The 23,203-nt window shown below is 40.2% G+C and overlaps 1 protein-coding gene across 1 annotated transcript in view; it reads left to right on the top strand.

The window, feature by feature from the left end:
- COL19A1 (collagen type XIX alpha 1 chain) overlaps positions 1 to 23,203 on the top strand; it is a 1,445,738-nt gene that overhangs the window by 160,729 nt on the left and 1,261,806 nt on the right. The window contains exon 4 of the mRNA XM_073569423.1: positions 753 to 852. Coding sequence (XP_073425524.1) covers positions 753 to 852 — 100 coding nt within the window. The remainder of the gene's footprint in view (positions 1 to 752; positions 853 to 23,203) is intronic.

Genomic DNA, 23,203 nt, shown 5'->3' with positions numbered 1-23,203 from the left:
GAAAAAAAGAACTTTTTTGAATTTACCAAATAGCTGCAATGAAACAAAGAGTGAAGATTTAAATGGGTCTGAATACTTTCCGTACCCACTGAAAATACAGTAGTGACACAGTCCCAAAAAATTTTTTTTGACAAATTTTAGAGTATTTTTCAATGATAGAATAATTATAAAGCTGTACAAGTTTGGTATTGCCATTATCATACTTACAACAAGAATCATATTTTCAGGCTATTTGAACCAGAAAATGTGCACTGTAGAAACAATTCCCAAAAAATTATGTTACAAACTGCCTATTTTTTGCAATTTCCAAAAAGTTTGAATATTTTTCTTGTCTTCCAGTACATTATGTTGTAGAACGAATGTGTCATTCAAAAGTATAACACATCCATAAAAAAAAAAGCCCCTGTATGTCCGTGTGGACAAACAAAAATAAACAAAGAAGTTATGGGTCTTGGAAGAAGGGCATGAAAAAATGAAAACACAAAAAAAATGGTCATGTTAGTAAGGAGTTAAAAATGTTTTGAGTCTTAATATTGAACAGAGCTTACTGGATTTCTGTAGTTATACTTCTGAAAATTTCTATTTTATAGATAGTATAAAAACAGTAGGTCCTTTGTCAGTACAGACTCACAACATACAGATAATTGTTTTTTGTTTTTTTTCAAATAACTGGAAATATTCTAGTCCATGTCATTAAGCAGTTTTATGCCTGGTACTTTATATTTATAATGACATAATTGCTCATTCTACAGGATATGACCTTGCTGAGCAGTTTTCACTAAGAAAGACATCCTGTGGAGGTGAAAAGACATGTTTTAAGCTAGGAAGCGCTGCTCTGATCAAAGACACACAGTAAGTAATGAATATTTCCTTCTAATAAGTTTAAGGAAATTAAAATAAAGTGTTCTAAATATTCAATATTCTTTCAAGTGACAGAATTTCATGGGAACGCCATCATTTGAAAACATAAAGCAATATATTGTACTGTTAGTGCATTGCTAAACATCGCTTTGACTGCGCACACAATTGCAAAGACAAGAGAACAGTTATCTGATACAGGATAAGGGTTTTATGAAGCTTAACTGTAACAATCAGCCCCAACATTCCATACATCAGGAAAGAAGATAGATGATTATTAGATTGCTCATTAAATGGGAAAATTATATTCCGTTCATACTGTGCATTATGTCATGTCTTCAGTAAAACATTCAAAGAGATACTAACAACAACACTAAGGGGCTGATTTTTTAAGACTAATGTTGCACACAACGGTCTTAATGAATGGATAGTACAATGTAACAAATTCATTAAGAGATGCACACCACCTAAAGAATTTGGCCACAGTGTGCCTCATCAGTTATGCCACTCCAGTCATGAACTACCAGGACTTCTGTTGAATTTGATGAGCAGGTGTAGTCGTACCATAACCCATCCCAGTTCCTCCCCATCTCCACCTCATTTGGCTGATCTCTTTCCAACTGGCATGAAGACGCTAAAGGTTACAACATTTTTCAGCAACTTCACGTTGCACAAGATTGTTGCAGCTTTTGAATACATTTTATACCAGTTTTCTAGTGCAACAGCTTTGATGAATCGTCCTCTAAGACTCTGATTGGCCAAACAGTTTTTACTAGTTTATGGCATAGATCAGTTTGAAATGTCACAATTTTTTTTTGCGCCACTCATAATTGAGCATAAGAATTGTGATGTCAGTCCAGCAACTTCAACAGGCACACACGTAATAAATTTGATGTAGCCTACATACACTTTACTAAGACTGGCATACTAACCAGTAAACACCAGTTTTGATGATTCAGAGTCTTAGGCTGGAGTCACACACAACCATTAGGCTACCGGAACTCTCGCGGAAATTACCACGAGAATTCCGGAATTCCATTCCGCGGGAAAATCGCATTTTAAATTCCCACGATTTTCCCATGGAAAAACTAGCATTTTGCAAGCGTATTTAGCTTGCAAAATGCTAGCGTTTTCCAAGCGATCTGTAGCATCGCTTGGAGAACTGATTGACAGGTTGGTCACACTCGTCAAACATAGTGTTTGACAAGTGTGACCAACTTTTTACTACTGAGGCCGCCTATGCAGCATCAGTAGTAAAAGATAAAATGCAAAAAAAATAAAAAATGGTGTTATTCTTACCAGCCGTTCCCAGTAATCCTTTGCGAAAATGCCCGTGATGATGTCAGTTCTCGCGGGATCGCGATGTCTCGCGGTAATTCGCGATGACGTCGCACGAATGACCGCAAGACTTCGCGATCCCGCAAGATCGGACGCCATCGCAGGCATTTTCGCAAAGGATTACTGGGAACGAGAGCGTGGAGAGAAGCGGGAAGGCTGCGCAGGACGCCGGAAGGTGAGAATAACAATATTTTTTATTTTAAATTCTATTTTTTACAGTGATATGGTACCCAATGCCCGGAGGACAGTCTCCTCTCCTCCGGACTGTGAGTTCCATCCGCAAATGTTCTGCTTACTTTCCGCATGGTGTGCACAGCCACATGCGGGAAGTAAGCGGAACAATGCATTCCTATGGGTGCGGGATCGCTGCGATTCCGCAAAATTAATGAGCATGCTGCGGTTTTCACAACGAAGCGATTCTGCCACGGTAAAAACCGCAGCATTAGCACAGCATTGCGGAATCCCATAGGAATGCATGGGGTGCTTATTTTTCGCGTTTTTGCGGCAAAATCGCGCGGTTAAAACCGCCGCGGAAACGCAAAAAAAAGCCACGTGTGAACTCAGCCTTAGAAATTCGGTCCAATTTTTACAGTACAAAATCGCACTAAGATTTCTTGTCCAGGGATCCGTCTGTCCTCCGATTTTCCGGCGATTAACTGATTTTCTTCGCATCTAAGCATCAAATTGACCTCCAATGCCAATGCCTGATGCTCTTTCCTGTTGACCTGGAGAAGTCTTGCGATTTAATCGCAAGTCACACGTGTGGTGCGTTTTCAATGCGATTTTTAATCGCATCCATAGACTTGCATTGGCGAATCCGATCCGAAAATCGGTGACAATCGCAGCATGCTGCGATTGTCTCGGTCCGAGGAATGGATCCGATAAAAAAACAGATGATGGGAGCAGCACCATAGAATAACATAGGGACGACTGCAATGCGATTTTTTATCGCATTGCATTCGTCCGATTTAATCGCTAGTGTGACTCCGGCCTTAGTTTTAAAATAGTGTAGGTGAGACAACAATGTCACTTTCAGAGACAGAAACTGGGAAATCTGTCTGCAGGTTTTTGCTATGTTATCTGGACAGCAAGAGATAGAGGTTGAGACAGATTTCAAGGATTTATCACTTATCAGGTTGTGTGCTGTTCATCCACACAATGAAAGTTTTATCACCCATAGATAATTTATCATTGCCCAGACTAGCTCCCACATGCCCTGTGGTCCAACCACTCACCCTCCTGTGCTGTGGAGTGGGCAAGGGCAGCTTTATGGGCTCTGCTTCATTCTACATCTAAAAGCTTTGACACAACTGTTGAACCCAGTAATCAAAGTGATAAATTGTTGGATTCAGGGTCTCTTTTCCTACATTATGTTGTTCTCAGATGAAGCAGCAAAATCCTGCTGACAGATTCTATTTAAAACCATTCTATTCATAAATGCTAGTGCATTCAGTGATTACATTGTGCTGCGTTAGACTGTCTCATGTATCATAATCTTTAGAAAATATTAACATTATGTTACCCATCTAATATTGCTGATTGGCACTATAGTGCCACCAGAAAAGGACAATTTTAGCTTCCTTTCAAATTTTAACAACAGAGGTACTGTAAATGCTCCTGTCCTAATGAAATAATACTTCAGCTACCACAGATAAAAAATAGCATAACTCTGGTTGTAATTATGTATATGCTGACATTATACATTTATATTAATATATATGGAGAGTGAGATGGCACATCCAGTACAATTAACTTTTTTATTAACCCATGTGCCATTTCTCCTCAAGTGAGGTTTTCTCAAGCCAAGATCATTGGAGCTGAAACATTGCACGACTTATAAAAAGTTCCCTATACTGGATGTGCCTACTCACTCTTCATACTTATTGGCGACTGATGGACAAAGTCCATAGAGGAGGGCAGTCGTAATTTCAAACTGACAGTACTGCTCTCTTTCCTATCAATGTATTTAATTGTTTAATCAGGTAGAAAAATCTACCAGTATTTGTTAGACTGGCTATAAAATGCACACTCAGATATTAATATGGTTCAAAGATGGCATGGAGGCATCGTTTGCATCGACCAAGATGAATTATAATTTGCTCTTTATATTTGTGAAGAAACCAGATTATATCTTAATTACCCAAAAGACTATGCTTAGCAAACCAAGAAGAATTTACTTTTTATCTGTATGTTTGCTTTTGGATTTAAGTGTTGATTTCTGGTGGGTCAAGAAAACAGACTTTTGTTTGTGTAAGCTTGGAATATTAACTTGTAAGATGATATTTGATAAAACATAGTGTGCTCTTATCCTTGATGAATAGTGAGGTTTACTGATATGCTAATTATACATTGTCTAGCCAAGATAGTTTGTTGATTTTTAAAACTGAAGAGGAAAATCTATGCAAATAGATTAAATAATCAAAAATGGCAACTTGGTCATCACCATTTTTCTCCTCATTAGTGAGGGTGGACTGAAGGACACTGGGTAAATCTAAAAATAGGTTACATGCCTCTGTATAAAGAGACTCAGACATGAGAGACTCAGAGAGAGCGACACAGATTGACATTCTGAAAAACATCCAAAGAACAAGAGACAGGACAGCAGCCATTTTACATCTTTGCTCCATCATGAGGGACATGGATCTATCATGCTACAGGAAACAACCTAGGTGTTTTTGGCTCCGGTTGGAAGGATACAGATCTGCTCCATTGACCATCGCTGAACCATGGATACGTTTAGAGAAAGCCAGGAATGGGTCCCGCTGGTTGCCTGGCTCCATGGAGATGTTCAGAGAAGCCAGGTGGTGACTCACGTGTCAACTGGCTTTGGACCTTGTATGGAATCAATGGACTGTCATCTTCCTACACTTGTCATTACCTCCTCTCTGTGTGTGTACCACAGGTGGGGTAGCCGACCCAGGAGCTCTGACGTAACATCTGCCATTATCCCGGCGGGTTAGCAAAAGGGTGAGACTCTGTAATATGCACCATATTGAGGAATTTTTCCTGGGACTGTTCTATGTGTTATCTGCCTGTTTGTGGTTCAATAAAGCATTGCCACACTGTTTTACCCTCACTCTGCATTGTCTGAGTAGCGTTATGCCCACATTAACGGGAGAGCGGACGTTAGGTGGGACGATCCCTGGTCTATGCGGTTCTGGCTAGCGGACATGGGTGCCCGCCAACCCCCCATTTCCCCCACAATACTCTTGTTTTTTAACAGATTTTAATTAATTGGGAACTTTCTTTTTATAATTAAATGATTATGGATCAACTTTTGATAGTAAGTTTGATCCACACTCTAACATTGGCTTTGTGAGGTGAGGCTACAAAAAGGGATTTCCTAAATGGCTGGAATATTTCAGATTTGCTTGAAACTCTAAAAAGTACTGAAAATCTTGATACAGATAATTAATGTTTTTTAAATTTTAATACTTTTACATTCAAGATATTTTATCTTATACAAACTGTAATCATTCTATCCTTGTTTTTCACATGTGGCTTCTGCTTTCATGTAAATATTTTTAAAGCCATTCTTATTCTTGTTGCTAATGCCTTCTTGTTGCGGTGTTTGTATATGAATTCTCTTTAATACGAATCCACATCTACACAATGTGAAGCTATATTTTACTCATTATGTTAACCATACCTACTGTAGAGCATGCTGAGATTTATTCACAAAAGCCCTGATAGCAGCCCTTGAAAACAGAAAGAAAATGTACATATTGGGAACTCTTAATTTAGAAAAGAAAAACATTTTGTTATTCTGCACATTATTTTTAAGTGCTCTTTATTCTCAGGATCATATTTATAGTAGTTAGTTTTATCAATCTCTTAGATGAATCATTTTTGCAACAAAGACAGTGAATAGTTGTCTAATATTATGTTGAATAGAATTTATATACTTAAAAGTAAAATGTCATCTGAAAATTACCTGCTATTTAAAGAAAACTTTTATATTAAGCATATATTTGGTGAAGAAAAAGAGAATTTTTTTTTTAATGTTAAATGGAGGTGTGTCTTATAATGCCAGTGTCCATCTTTCAAATCATATACTGTATATGTCCCTCATCCTAGTATCTATATAACCCCCATCCTAGCACATTGCCCCCTTGTGCTGGCACATAGCCCCCCCATCCCATCCTAGATATGGCCCCCCCGGTCTCTATATGCCCCCTGCTGGTACTCACATGGCCCCCCTCTCCCTATATGTCCCCTTGCTGGCACGCACATTGCCCCCCTCTCTCTAAATGCCTCCTTGCTGTTACGCACACGGCCCCCCTTCCCTATATTCCCCATGCTGGCACACATTGTCCCCTCATTCATATATTCACATGCTAAAATAATAAACAATTAACTCACCTTCTGATGATGGCTCCTGCTCCCATCTCTTCGTGTGGCTTTCCTGTGTCTGCTGACATCCTCCTCCTGTGAGGGCTCATGCAGCTGCTGCTCATTCAGGCTGCTCATTGTAGCTACAGGACCTTTCATGATGTGACCAATAGGACCTGTGGTCACGTGACTCGTAGTGCACACTGGGAGTCACGTGACCGCAGGTCCTATTGGTCACATCATGGAAGGTCCTGAAGCGATGAACTGCCTGAATGAGCAGTTGCTGCCACACGCCCTGCAGGAGGAGGATCTTAGCAGACACAGGAAACCCGCGGGGGGAGCTGGGAGCAGGAGCGATCATTGGTAGGTGACTATAGTGACGGAGCAGGGAGGGAGAATGCAGGGACATGTAATATGCGCTGCTCCCCTGTCTACCAACTCGGCACTGCTTCAGCACCAAGGTGATGGACAGCGGGTGCAGTGAATATTACATGAGCCTAATGAGCGGGAGCACAGCAACTCCCACAGTCTCTGCAGCCACAGCCAGCCCACGCCAGCCCCCTGACACCATGCCAGAGCCACCCCCCACTCTATAGCACAGCAGCACACAGATTTGTATCATAAGACCCATCCCCCACCTTCCCCAAAAATTTTGGGGAACAAAAGTGCGTCTTATAATCTGAAAAATACGGTACTTTAAAAACTTTTCACAATTTTTGCATATACTGTATGTTCAGTCTGTGTACACTCTATGACTTATACAATATATCTCTTATAAACAGGTTAAAAGGGGTTGTTCAACAGTAAAATAATTTATTTTTAGGCATGTCTTATAAAAAAATTATAAAATTAGTCAGATTTTCCTTCCAGCTCTCTCATCTGTGCCAGCTCGTGAAGCGGCGTCTGTTGTTTCTCTATTGATGTGATTTTCTATTTACCTGCAGTAACTGCTGCAACCAGTTACATGACACATATGGGGCAGTTGCCACTTCAGGAGCCAGCACAGATACAATAGTTCTGTAGATGCCTTTGAAGATGAGTAGGCCTTGGTTTATAATTTTTAATCAATCCATGCCTAAAAATAATATGACTGTCAGACAACACCTTTAAATCCTGTTCCTTGATGAATATATATATATATATATATATCTATATATGTAGATATATATATACTGTATATATATATATATATATAGTGAGTGGTTGACATGCTTAGCTGCTTCCTCATGTAGATGCAGGAACACTAGAAGGGTGAAGCACCTTCTGGTTTATTGGAGTCAGCATACACCAAGGCAGGGTTCACAAAACAAATATGCTTTGTTTTGCTCTATCACATAAAGTTTCTGAGATAGAAGTATTTTTGCTATTATGTTACTTCTACATTTTCAATGTATGTGGTTTTTTATGTTATTCCCATTTTTTTGCTTGTCTTACTTAATTGTGAATTTTCTTACAGGGAAAACATCAGTAAAAGTTTTAGTGAGTTTTATGGGAAGGAGTATTGACAGTGCAATGACTGCTTCTCGGAAAGTCACATGTTATGGGGAGGAGCTAACTGATATAAGGCGGTAAGATTTGAGTCAGTCAGAAAAGGATGATGATGGCAGCAAGGACTGGTATGTGAGACTCTGACAGGAGACAGACCTCTATATGGATCTGAGCCCTGCCACAGGGAGACAGAAGGGAAGGCAGTGGACAGCCACCATTGTGAGAAGATTTTCACTAAATTTCTGGGAGGGCAAGTTGCCTCAGAGGGAAGAAAACAGCTCAGCCACTGAGGTGTAACTGAGTGAGGGTCTCAACAGAGAGAGAACCTGAAAGCAGCCAATATCATACTGAGAAACTGCTGACCCATTTACCTCACAACTGTATATACAGGGGGGCATTTATATGCAGACACCTAAATAAAATGGGAAGGGTTGGTGATATCAACTTCCTGTTTGTGGCACATTAGTATATGGGAGGGGAGAAACTTTTCAAGATGGGTGGTGACCATGGTGGCCATTTTGAAGTTGGCCATTTTGGATCCAACTTTATTTTTTCCTTGGGAAGAGGGTCATGTGACACATGACACTTATTGAGAATTTTACTAGAAAAGCAATGGTGTGCTTGGTTTTAACATAACTTTTTTCTTTCATGAGGTATTTACAAGTTTATCACCACTTATAAAATGTGTTTAAAGTGATGCCTATTGTGTCAGATTGTGAATGCAACCCTCTTCTCCCACTCTTGACACACTGATAGCAACCAGCGCCAGTGTGTTCCAATCTGTGTGTTTTTGCTAGAAGATTAATAACCCTGAACTTGAATCTGCGATTAGGCCAGTTCCACATGATGGCACCCTGCCAGTTCCTGTACCACCATTGTCTGGATTGGATGAAAATAAAGTAGAATGTGAAGACTATAAAGCTGAAGCTACTGGTGAAGACATGGAGACTTCAAGTCAAAATGAGTATATAACTGATGGAGCAGCCGAACAGCCGGAATGCTTTACTCAACATGAATTAAATGATCTCATCAGAGACCTTTCATTGTCAAAAGATAAAGCTGAACTTCTTGCATTTAGGTTGAAGCAGAAAAATCTTCTTCATGATGATGTCAAAGTGTGTTATTATTGAAACAGAAGTAACACTTTAGCACAATTTTTCACAGTTGATGTACGAATGGTGTACTGTAACAATGGCCTCTTTGAAGAACTGAATCAAGCGTATTTTGTTGCAGAATGGTGATTGTTTATTGACTCATCCCAGTCAGTTTGAAAGCAGTGTTGCTTCTTCACAATGGAAATATGAAACCATCAATCCCTGTTGCTCACTTATGTAATCTAAAGGAAGATTATGAAAATCTGTCAGTTGTTTTGGATGCTATACAATATAAACATCATCAATGGAATATCTGTGGAGATTTAAAAGTGATTGGTCTGCCAATGGGAATGCAAGGAGGTTTCACAAAATATAGTTGCTTCTTGTGTTTATGGGACAGCAGAAATACAGTAGAGCCAGGCTCGGATTGGCCCATAGGGGTACTGGGGAATCCCCCGGTAGGCCCCTGTGCAGACAAGGGACCTAAACCCCACTGTATGGCCAGTACTTGGCATAATTCACTTGATTCAATCTGTAAAGATAAAAGCAGCATCTCATCATTCATTTACCAAACTAACCAGTTTATTATTATATACAGGTGTAGGTAAATTTGTGAATGAGGGTCGTGTAATATTTGCATGCAGGTGAAAAATGGGTCCCCAAAGTCAATGTTACTGGTGGGCCCTTGGCACCCCAGTCTGACACTGAGTAGAGCATTATGTTCATCGTGATTGGGGACAGAGAAACATCTGTGTTCCAGGTAGAGACAATACTCAGCATAATCCTTTAGCTGCTCCAACAAAAATCTTTCTTACTCCACTACATATAAAGCTGGGATTGATTAAAAACTTTGTGAAAGCCATGGCAAAGACAAATTCACAAGGGTTCCAGTACATTTCACAGAAATTCTCCAGCATTTCACAAGAAAAACTGAAGGAAGGGGTATTTGTTTGTCCTCAGATCAGAGAGCTTATGAGAGATGATGTGTTTGAAGGAACTCTAAATGAAAAGGTATTGAGATCTTTGAAAAACTTCAAGTGGATCTGTGAAAATTTCTTAGGAAAACAAAAATCTCCAGAATATGTTGAAGGTGTTGAGGAACTGCTAAATGCATACCAGTGTCTTGGATGTCGCATGTCTCTGAAATTGCACTTTTTGCATTCACATTTTGATTTCTTCCCTCAAAATCTTGGGGATGTAAGCGATGAACAAGGCGAGTGGGTTCACCAGGACATTAAAGTAATGAAACACCGCTACCAGGGTTTTTGGAATGACGCAATGATGGCAAATTACTGTTGGATGTTATATAGGGACAACCCTGAAAAATCGTATCAACGACAGTCTAATGTCAAACACTTTTAATTTCTGCTCATATTTTGGTTTTTATTTTGCATGTGAAATTATTTTGGTTCAATAAAAACTGTTTTGTAAGGTGAATCATTTTTTTCTGATATGTAGATTACTGTTTTCTTAATGTCGCCTGTATATTTCCTTTACCTTATAATAATGATGCTGCTCCATGGAAACTATACATGCTACAGAAAAACTCTATGTTTTTTAAATCAGGACAAAAAGAAGATTCAGAAAAGTACAAAGTCACCTACGATGATTACAAAAAATATTTTTTGTAGACCTGGGAAACAATATACGTCATAAATTCCAGCCTGTGTTAACTATATCAATCTAGAGGACAGCTGTTAAAGTTATCACTAAACAAGAAGAGAACTATGCACTATTTAAAAAGAATTCTTTTATTTTGAAACATAATAAAATCCATAAAAATGCTACTTTTACACAATCACTGTCAACATACCCCAATAGGCGACACCAACCACAGAAGAGTTCAAATTAACCTGTTAGGAACCTGAATATATTGCTGTGCATATAATATATCCATGTGGAAAAAAGGCATAGGATAGGCCCAATTATGGAATAAATAATCGGCATACAAAAATGGTTACACTTTCAATAAATTATTGCCCAGGGCATTTCTCATATATACCATGTGTACCTATATGAATTGTCCCCCTAAGGTGATCTCAATGTAATTCCCACGTAGTGACATCCAGCAAAAGGTTTAAGGTAAAACTAGCCAGTCCCCATTAGAATCCATGTATAGTATATCTACAAATGTGCGACCGTGGTGGTGGTGAGCCCCTGCATCCCGACGCGTGTTTCGCCCGCTTGCTTCTTCCGGGGGCATGCCAAAAAGGCATATTTAATGTGCCCAAGGACAAATGAGAATGTCAAGAGATGATTACATAAAGCTCATGCCGGGACTCTATGGCGCACGTGGCAGTCATGCTCATCCGCAATTCAACTACAGTTATTAACATGCGCTCGGTGAGCCACATGCTGAGACGCATGCTAGTCACCATGGTAGCGCTGCCGGAAGTGTACGGGGAGCGGACCAGAATGCGCGTGCGCACCGTCCTGTGGAGCTAGGAATAAACAAGCAGGTTGTATACCATTATAATAAAGAAAAAAGAAGAAAGAAGAAATAAAAACTAATGAAATTAACACAGTGATTGTGCGTTTTATTATTAAGGTGGTAAACCAAAAAGGAGGAAGCCATAAATAATAACGTGATAATTAAAGTGTCAGTGCGACATTAATAACTACCTTATATGTCATTTAAAAGGACCTAAACAATACTAACAACAACAATTCATATATAACCATTATAAATATACAGACAAATATGAGAATTAATGGCCACATTGTTATATACAAGTGCCAACATACAATTGTAAATACATAGAACACATGTGCAGAATATTATCAATACCGTATTTTTTTGGACTATAAGACGCACCGGACCATAAGACGCACCACAATTTTCAGAAGGAACATAGGGAAAAAAATAATAATGTGTCAAATAGGGGTCCGTCTTACAGTCCAAATTCAGCTTACCTGGGAAGGGATCCGGCACAGGTGGAGGAGTGGTCACAGGGGTCATACAGTGGTCCAGGCTCGTGCGGTGGCGGCTCTGTGCTGGGGCAGGTTGGCTGTGCTGGGGCAGCAGGGCTGGGCTGTGCTGGGGCAGGTGGGCTGTGCTGGGGCAGCTGGGCTGTGGCAGCTGTGCTGGGGCTGGGGCAGCTGTGCTGGGGCTGGGGTAGCTGGGCTGGGGCAGCTGTGCTGGGTTGGGGCAGCTGGGCTGGGGCTGAGGCAGCTATGCTGTGCTGGGGCTGGGGCAGCTGTGCTGGGGCTGAGGCATCTGTGCTGGGGCAGCTGTGCTGTGCTGGGGCAGCTGTGCTGTGCTGGGGCTGGGGCAGTTGTGCTGTGCTGGGGCAGCTGTGCTGTGCTGGGGCTGGAGCAGCTGTGCTGGAGCTGGGGCAGCTAGGTTGGGGCAGGTGGCCTCTGTGGGGTGAGGGTGGCGGCTCTCTGTGCTCCGGTGCAGGGGCGGCTGCTCCGCCGGTATTTCCTCCAAGCTCGGAGGCCCCCGCACATCCCTTGCTGGCCGCCGCTATGTTGCAGTGGCCTCCAGGAACATGGACGCCAGGAAGATGGCCGCCGGTCTGGGGACGGCGCATGCGCATATTCATATCTCGTCCCGAGATCTCGGGGGACGAGATTCAAATCTTGGCAACGAGATCTCGTCCCCCGTTTGCAGTTTGGTAGAAATTCAGATGTCAGCTAAAACAACAGAAATAAAAAAAGAAAACAATCGGACATCTCAGGTTCTTCAGAGGTGGAAAGCAATGCTTCCATTAGTGAGTCAGAAACCTAACATGACTTTCATCACAAAAGTAATGATAAAGTGAGGAGATTCTCTGAGATGTTCCATACAGCTCAGAGAGGACGAAATGTCAGAGATCAATACCAGGTAATCAATCTGTCCAATCATGTTTTGACAGTTACCCAGCTATCAGCTTTACAACATGGTCTTTCTCCCCTTCTAATAAACTAGACTCGTTCACATCGGTGAAAGATACTCACTTTTTTGCAAGAAAGCTAGTATTGAAAAAATTACATGCAACTAAATCTAAGAGTGATGATTTGCAACAAACCAATATGGAAAGAGAAGCTTTTGAAACATTAATCTCTTGTCAGGAAGTGTAGTTGAATTGCGGATGAGCATGACTGACGCGTGCGCCGTAGAGTCCCGGCATGAGCTTTATGTAATCATCTCTCGGCATTCTCATTGGTCCTTGGGCACATTAAATATGCCTCCCTAACACTGTTTGGCACACCCCTAGAAGAAGAAAGCGGGCAAAACGCGCATTGGGGAGCAGGGGCTCACCACCACCACAGTCATACATTTCATCCTTCTCAGTCTAGTAAGTAATTTGTGGATATACTATCCATGGATTCTAATGGGGACTGGCTAATTTTACCTTAAACCTTTTGCTCGATGTCACTACCTGGGAATTACATTGAGATCTCCTTAGGGTGACCATTCATATGGGTACTATCATGCTTACCCTTATCTGCAGGAGGGTAGCGTGACCGGTCAGCGGTCCCGGCGTAGGAACTCGGACCACGGGGCTGTCAGCAACACAGACTGGAATATCGCAGGACCTGTGGAGGGGGCGGAGCGCTTGTAGAAGCACTCAGAAGCTGTAGGACCTAGCACCACGTGACCTGTGACATCAGAGGGGGCGGAGCTTATCACAGGGACGCTGAAGTGACAGGCAGAGGGCTCAGAAAGCCAGGAGTTTACACAGTAGCAATGGTCGGGCAAGCCAGAAGTCATACACAGGAGAATCAATGCGGTACAGAGTCAGGAAGAACAAGAATGGTCAGGGAAGCAGGAGGTCAGGCACGGGTCAGGCTGCACAGTACAAAATCAGAAAGTCAGAGAGTAGTCTTGGGAAGCCAGAGATCAGAAACACGGGTCGGGCTGCACGGTACAAAATCAGAAAGCCAAGAGACAGAAACCAAAATCCAGACCAGGTCATACACACAACAAACACGGAAAACAGGCGAGAGGCACTTAGCAAAGGCAGGGTCGGACACACTCAGGTATGAAGTATAAACGACAGGGAAGGTTGCTTGCCTGTGGCCATAAATACCCTCCCTGAGACCGAAGAGAGGCTCCAAGCATTAACCCTTCGCTTGTCAGACCAAAATTCCAGATACCATGACATTAACCCTTTGCTTGTCAGACCAAAATTCCAGATACCATGACAGGTACACATGGTATATATGAGAAATTCCCTGGGCAATAATTTATTGAAAGTGTAACCATTTTTGTATACCGATTATTTATTCCCTAATTGTGACTATCCTATGCCTTTTTTCCACATGGATATATTATATGCACAGCAATAAATTCAGATTCCCAACAGGTTAGTTTGAACTCTTCTGTAGCTGGTATCCCCTATTGGGGTATGTTGACAGTGATTGTGTAAAAGTAGCATTTTTATGGATTTTATTATGTTTCAAAATAAAATAATTCATTTTAAATAGTACATGGTTCTCTTCTTGTTTAGTGATAGCTGTCCTCTAGATTGAGAAAAGCATTTGGAAGTGCCATTCTCTGATATTTGGACAATTGTGGTCAAACTTTGTTAATTATAGAAAGAGGATACTAAAAATGCATTATATAGGGAGGTGAATATTTGTATTTCTATGTCGGACAATATCCATAGAAAGATTGAGAGGGATAATAACCCCCATGTATTGGTAGGTTAAATCTAACTTCTTCGGGGGGGGGCAGTTCTCATTCTGTCTATTAATCTGCATAATAGACTGACAATTCATGTTCTGTAGAGGTCAGAATTCACTGCATGATTTCTCTTACAGATGCCAATAAATGTCAAGTTTACAATTTACAATAGTCCACATGGCTGTTGCAAAACATATCTAGAAGTGCTGGCATTAGTGCTATTAACCTTCAGATATGGAGTTATTAGCATTCTACTGCGGTGCGCATGGCTATCAGTAGGAAATCCACTTTCATTCTCCTAGTAACCTCCAGCTTTCAGCCATAGGGGCTCGATGGCGCGGCTTGAGTCACTACTTAGCATACAGTGAGCAGCGGCTGTAAGCATGCCCTGGCACTTTGACTGACAACCATCTCTGCAATGATATGCTGCAGCAGTGCAGCACCATTCATTGTGCAGTGGCTCCTGTCAGGTACTGTAGTACAGTTCCTGTTCAAGATAATATGAGATGATCCGATTCCAGGTACTGCACAACAGCTATTATTCAAGAGAAGAGTATGTGATCTGCAGTACATGGCAGCAGCCACTGCATACTAAACAGCACTGCACAGTGCATGTTCATTCAATGTATCCATCTTATAACAGTTGATCAGTAGGGGTGCCAGGTGTAGGACCCCAATGATGTGATATTGAATATCTATCGTTGTGATAGGTCTTCAATGGCTTATGACCAGCTATTTGTAATGTCTATAAAATGTCAATTAACTGCAGAGTTGAAAAATATAAAGGAAAGACTAAGTGAGCCTTAAGATTATAGTACTTGTCTTGTATTAAAAATACATTTAAAATGTCTTTTAAGTTATGGATTTAGAGTGTAAAATGTTTATAATTTATGTAGTAAGTGATTGATAAAGAAAAGAAGTTATGATATTGAAATTAGAACATTTTTTAGATTGACATGAGCAGCAGTTAAGTCATAACTTTACGGCTGTTTCTAGTCTCATATTGAATCTTTGTGAATACAGTAATGCAGAATGAGTAGAATGCAAGTACCATTCTACTAGAAAATATTGATATTTGCCTACTGTGCCATAAGTAACAGCTTTTTGTGTGATCCCGAATCTCGGAAAATTGCACTAGATTAAACTAAACTGTCTATGATATTGCAAGTATAAACAATTTTTCTTTCGCCTGTAGAATAGGTATTTTAAAAACTTTTTGCATGGTCCATTATCAATCGTCTAATAGATATGTGTAATATATTTATTTTAGAAAACCAACAGTTTGATATTTTAGAACACGTTCCTCTCTACTGGGAGTAATAATAACATTTGTGTGCATAAAAATATAGATACAGTATATCTTTCTGCTATAATGCACACATGTAATGAGCAAATAAAGGTGCTGACAAGTTAAATATCTACACTCCAGTGTGTTTGCCTTAGACATATAATGAAATATAAAATAATATTTCATCTGTATCACCATATGTAGTCCATGTAAAAGCCAAAGCGATGTTTTGCAAGTCCTTATTTGAACTCTGAGAGGGGAGGAAATACGGGAGGACATATAAAACCTGAAGACCTGTGTTGACACAAGTTTCCATAAAGGTCATGCACTATGAGGATCCGTACAACATAGAGATACCAAACTCATAGTATCAGGTATATAATGTTTAGCAACTGTCAGATGACTGTCCATTTATTGATATGCAGTCATGGCTAAACATTAACTGGAGACCAATTACAAATGTAAGGAAATCAATTTTTAATATAGACCTCGCTTTAATAAAGTTTGACTTTGATTTGTCCAAGTTTAATTAATACTTACACTTAATTTGAATAACTAGATCTGATGTTTTTATATACTTATGTGACAGGAGAAACTGGTTTTGATAAAAAAGCTCTAGTATATCAGCAGATATTGGTTCCATGCACTGACCAATTGTATAGAGTTATGGCAGCTGAGGTTGACATAGAATCATAGAATCATAGAATCATAGAATCATAGAGTTGGAAGGGACCTCCTGGGCCATCTGGTCCAACCCCCTGCTCAAAGCAGGATTCGCTAAATCATCCCAGTCAGATGTCTGTCCGGCCTCTGTTTGAAGACATCCATTGAAGGAGAACTTACCACTTCTCGTGGCAGCTTGTTCCACTCATTGATCACTCTAACTGTCAAAAAGTTTTTTCTAATATCTAATCTGTGTCTCCTCCCATTCAGTTTCATCCCATTGCTTCTAGTCTGTCCTTGTACATGCAGCTGTCCAAAGTGCAGGCAAAGGAGTAGTAGCTTACAGAAGCCTTCAGTTGAGTTGGGAAGAGGAATGGACCAGCAGCATATTGAGAGGAAGAGAGGGAGAGGGAAAAAGGGAGAGAAACAGAGAGAGACAGAGGGAGAGAGGGAGAGGTAGAGAATCTGAGAGAGTGAGACAATTTGGGCCCCACCGATACGAGAAGCAGGCTATATAGATCTGGTCAGTGAGATGACCACAATGAACAAGGAGGCTCATTACCATTCCAAGTGTAGCATTGAAGATGGAGATGTTTCTAGAAAGAGCAAGTTTGTGCAGAAGGCACATGTAGAGACTGTTCCATATCGAGACTGTTACATTCTTCCATATATTTGCTTTGGGCAACCTGTCCACCCTCAATGAATTCACTTAAACAAATGTGAGGGTGTATGTGTATAGTTTTTTTCCTTATAGCATAAGACTGATGCTTTAAAGGAGTTGTCTGGTACCTATAATGTCCTTTCTAAATATCTATTTTTACACCCTAATCTGTTTTGTAATTAGATTTATTATACAATACCCTACACTTCTCCCTATCCTGCTAATCTCTGCATTTTTCTTTCTTCACATCCTGTGAGGTTTCATTTGAGAGGAGACTGAAATGTGATGTCACAGGAGGCAGAGACCGCACTCACTTCTTTGCAGCATCTTTTGCTCCTCCTGGAACATGAAGTCATCAGGGGGCATCACTAAAATTTCTTACAACAGTTTATTTTATCGCTGACCTCTCAAGATGTCCTGGATCCATGGTGATAGAAGCTGTGGAAGAGGTGACAGTGCCAGCACTCTGCTTCTGTCCCCGCCGCAGCAACTTTTAGCATTGAGGCAAGACATCATCCAGGGGTGGAGATAGAAGCAGTGTGAGTGATACCAGTGCCATCCCACAGTTTCTGTCACCACAGTCAATGGAATCATGATCAGGGGGCAATGTTGGTTTCACACACAGCCTTTAACACCGCCCCCTGATGACCATACATTTGAGGGCACTCACCTCTCCCACAATTTCTATCAGCACCATGGAACAGGACAACTTCAGAGGGTGTCAATGAAATAATCTGCAGTAACTACAGTGCTGCCCTGATGACATCCTGTTTCAGGATGGTCAATGGACGCTGCAGAGAAGTGAGTACAGCCCCAGCTTTACATATATGCTTTACAGAGATATGCTTTACCTCAACTGCATGGACTATAAAGAACAATACCTAGAGATGATTATTACCCTCTATAGAAGAGTTATCAATGTATTCTCTTTAATCTGTGCAGATGCCATTGTGCAGGGAGGGGGGAAAGTGAGCTGTGTCATCACCTTTAGTAAATAATGTGGATTTGTGTACTTTTTATATATATAAGTAATACCTTTCATTGTACTACTGCCTAATAAATTGACTGCTAAAATAAGATCTCTACAGAACAGGAAATGCCAAACTAATATGAGGCTTATTGATCACTGTAAGACTTTATAAGATTTCTGGATTTTTTTAAAGTTACACGGAAAAATTAAATTTGTTTAACAAAAAAGGTCATTCAGTATATTCCACTTTAAGAGTCCATGAAAGCATGATACCATCACCATACCATCAAAGGAAATTACTAAATATATTGAAAAATGGCAAATACTGCATAACATGTGTGCCAATCATAGAAGACAGAGCTCGCTGTTTATCTTGGCTGTAGCTGACCCATAACCTGGTTATTTTACTTGTCAAGGCTAATCGCATGTAGACCATGCTGCTCTATTATTAATTCTATTCTAATCTCTAGGTCTTGCTTCCTGTATACATATAAACAATGTGGAGCGAAGATATTTAATTTCCTTTAATTCATCGGTTGCACGGAGTAGCTTTTCACAGGCTGTGAATAGTAGGATACAGGTTGTATACACCCATGACAGGAAATGCAGAGTATCTGATTAAGCTGACTAAGAAAAGTGTGAACGCTCTGCTTCCATCTCTTGTTACAACCATTCAGTTAAAGTTCATTTGATAGTAAGCAAGATAATAACACATTTACAGGACCGCGGATCTGTCAGTCTCCCAGCTTACCAGACACCTCTCCTTGAACAGCTAATGCTGTAAAAATAGTGTTTGTACAGGCTGTCAAGTCTGTTATTATTACGTATAGTCTTTGCATGAGATTGATCATGCTTATGTTTCATCATTTACTTCGGTGTCTTCTTTTAGTAAGTTCAACATGACATTATGAAGGTCTGCAGTTTGTATCACTTTTGTACGTCCAAGCTAGGGTCCAAAACACAGAAGAGGGGTAAATCTTCCCATTTATAACTTTTTGTGTTTATGCTAAACTCTTGATTTTGATTTACAAATACTGATACAAAATACTGCGCAAAAGTGGCCTCCAATCAAATAGCTGAATATAATATTGAAAAATTACTACTATGGACTTTTAAATTATAATTTGGCATTTAGCAGATATTTCCACCTGTTTTTGATACACATAAAAATATATATCTTCAAGCTGTATGTAGTAACATATCTTCATGTTATTTCTGCTATATAATCAGTGTTTGTTTTCCATATCTAGCTATTTAGAAATTCATCAGTTTTTACTCTCCAACACTTAATGGGTTTTTCAGGCATATAAATAATAATAATGATAATATTCATGACCTATTTTTATGATAGGTTATTAATATCAGATTTGCCATTTTTTTTGGCGGATCCGTTTTTTTCCCCATTGAGTTGCATTACTGGCGGATCTTGACGGATGGCCATCCGTTGGATCCGATTTTTTGCGGATCCGCCAAACTTTTTGCGTCCGCCGGCATGCCTGGACGGACCTTGCAACTTTTTTTTGTTGTTGGATCCGCATTTTCCAGTGCGCATGCCTGGAGAAAAGAAGTCAGGGAGAAAATTAACCCTGAAATCCTTTCTGGCGGACGAAAAAAATTCTCTCTCTCTCTCTCTCCTCTTCCCGGCCAGCGGTTCCTTTGAAATTCTTCATTATGCGGATCCATCAAAAAACGGATCCTGTGCCATCCGTTCACATCAGTTAGGAATGGATCCGCTTTTCCGCCTTTTTGACGGATTTTAACTGACACAAAAAACTGAAGTGTGAAAGAGGCCTTATCCTAATGAACAATACCACCTACTTTGAAGGTAAAACCTTTACCTTTTGGGCCCTTGAGGGGCTGCACTGGTGCACAGTGGTGTGTCTGCCCCTGTCTAACATTTTCATTTTAGCTATCGTTAGTTACGATGGAAGGCAGTTATAAATATTAAATGGAGTTGAGTAGCACGGATTTGACCAATGTGTATTTGCCACTGATGGGTACAACTATTTACTGCAGATCTGTCACCTCCTGTCCGCACTATTAATGTGCAGAAGGAAGTTTACCATATAAAGGTTTATCAATGAGCTACAGAATAATGTTGTAGATTGTATTGGGTGGTCATTATTATTTGTTAGTCAATTGTTAATTATATTATTCATATATGTATTAGCATGCCAATATTTATAACTCATATTGTGTGCTATAAAAGGGAAAGAGTAGTCATGTCTTTGTCATATACCTAGCCACTGTGAAGAGTTTATACTATTAGACCTACAGTAAGCTCATTACCACTGTGTATTGTACCCAGTATTAGTGAGCGGCTTCCTGCAAACACCCTGCTGCTTACCAATGCATGAATAAAAAAATGAATAAAAAATCCACTGAAACATAGTAACTCTTCATCAAAACTGGTCCTATGCCATAGTAAAAGACCAATAGGTAATAGAAATGGACACTCCCAATAACATAAATCCTACAAAAGACAGATTAATTTTATTGAGTACAAAAGCAATAAAAATGATAAAAATAGTATATACGAAAAGTCAAAAGGAAGAAAAATCTCAGGTATGAAGGACATTCACACATCACCAATGTATACAGGGATAGGGAATGCTAAGCCTGATCAAATGTCAATGGTATCCTAAATTGCAAAGGTGCTCATGTACAGTGGGTGCAGAAGTATTCAGACCCCTTTAAATTTTTTACTTTTTGTTTCATTGCAGCCATTTGGTAAATGAAAAAAAAAATATGTTTTTTTCTCATTAATGTACACTCTGCACCCCATTTTGACTGAAAAAAAACAAACATAGAAATTTTTGCAAATTTATTAAAAAAGAAAAATTGAAATATCACATGGTTATAAGTATATATATAAGGCCTTTGCTCAGACACTCATATTTAAGTCACATGCTGTCCATTTCCTTGTAATCCTCCTTGAGATGGTTCTACTTCTTCATTGGAGTCCAGCTGTATTTAATTAAACTGATAGGAATTGATTTGTAAATGTACACATCTGTCTATGTAAGACCTCACAGCTCACAGTGCATGTCAGACCAAATGAAAATCATGAAGCCAAAGGAACTTGCCAAGAAGCTCAGAGATATAATTGTGGCAAGGCACATATCTGACCAAGGTTGCAAAACAATTTCTTCAGTACCCAAGGTTCCTAAGAGCACAGTGGCCTCCATAATCCTTAAGTGGAAGAAGTTTGGGACCACCAGAAGTCTTCCTAGACCTGGCCATCCTGCCAAATTGAGCAATCATGGGAGAAGAGCCTTGGTGAGGGAGGTAAAGAAAAACCCCAAGCTCACAGTGGCTGAGCTCCACAGATGCAATAGGGAGATGGGAGAAAGTTCCACAAAGTCAACTATCACTGCATCCCTCCACCAGTTGGGCCTATATGGCAGAGTGGCCCAACGGAATCCTCTCCTCACTGCCAGACAGATGAAAGCCCGCATAGAGTTTGCTAAAAAAACACATGAAAGACTACCAGACTATGAGAAATAAGATTCTCTGGTCTGATGAGATGAAGATAAAACTTTTTGGTGATAATTCTCAGCGATATGTGTGGAGAAAACGAGGCACTGCTCATCACCTGCCCAATACCATCCAAACAGTGAAACATGGCGGTGGCATCATCATGCTATGGGGTTTTTTTTCAGCTGCAGGGATAGGATGACTGATTGCAATAGAAGGAAACATGAATTCGGCCAAGTACAGAGATATCGTGGATGAAAACCTCTTCCAGAGTGCTCTGGACCACAGACTTGGCCAAAGGATCAAGTTCCAACAAGACAATGACCTTAAGCACCCAGCTAAAATAACAAAGGAGTGGTTTGAGAACAACTTTGTGACCATTCTTGACTGGCCCAGACAGAGCCCTGATCTAAACCCAATTGAGCATCTCTGGAGAGACCTGAAAATGGCTTTCCATCAACGTTCACCAATCAACCTGACAGAACTGGAGAGGATCTGCAAGGAAGAATGGCAGAGGATCCCCAAATCCAGGTGTGAAAAACTTGTTGCATCATTTCCAAGAAGACTCATGGTTGTACTAGCTCAAAAGGGTGCTTCTAATCAATAATGAGCAAGGGGTCTGAATACTTCTGACCACCATGCGATATTTCAGTTTTTCTTTTTTAATAAATTTGCAAAAATTTCTACATTTCTGTTTTTTTCAGTCAAGATGGGGTGCAGAGTGAATTTACCAAATGGCTGCAGTGAAACAAAGAGTGAAAAATTTAAGCAGGTGTGAATACTTTCCATACCCAATGTAAACAACATACTGCCATACTACCAGTGCAGCCCCCCGAGGAAGCCCAGGTGAAACACGCGTCGAGGCTGCATCGGACCACACATCACACATGCTATGTTATAAGTAAGCTGGCCGGCGTCTGTATAGAGTTCTGCATATGACTTTGCCTGCGCTTTACCTTACTTTTTTGCATGCTTCCATATCTCAGGAAGCTGGTACCCCCTGCTGGTACCATGTTTTTTACATGAGCTCAGGAATGAATTAATCACCTTCTAGTGGTATCTTTGGACAATTATACTGCACATTATTGACACTAAAAGAACTTTACACCTTTGCAATTTAGGATACCATTGACATTTGTTCAGGCTTAGCGTTCCCTAACCCTGTATACATTGGTGATGTGTGAATGTCCTTTACACCTGATCCTTTTTCTGTCTTTTGACTTTTCCTATATACGGTACTTATTTTGTCATTTTTTTATGCTTTTGTACTCAATAAAATTAATCTGTCTTACATATTGTGGACTCAAACTCTTTGTTTTTGTAGGATTTATGCTTACCAATGCATGTTGGACTAGCCGCTAAATTGAACTCATCCTTCAGGAGGTAGAAGTCTTTCATTCTAGCAATCAGATAGGATCCCAGT

The sequence above is a fragment of the Dendrobates tinctorius genome, unplaced genomic scaffold, assembly GCF_039654945.1.
Source record: "Dendrobates tinctorius isolate UK_male_01 unplaced genomic scaffold, ASM3965494v1 ptg000024l, whole genome shotgun sequence".
In the NCBI taxonomy this organism is placed as follows: domain Eukaryota; kingdom Metazoa; phylum Chordata; class Amphibia; order Anura; family Dendrobatidae; genus Dendrobates; species Dendrobates tinctorius.
This window is presented reverse-complemented; position numbering and strand designations above follow the sequence as displayed.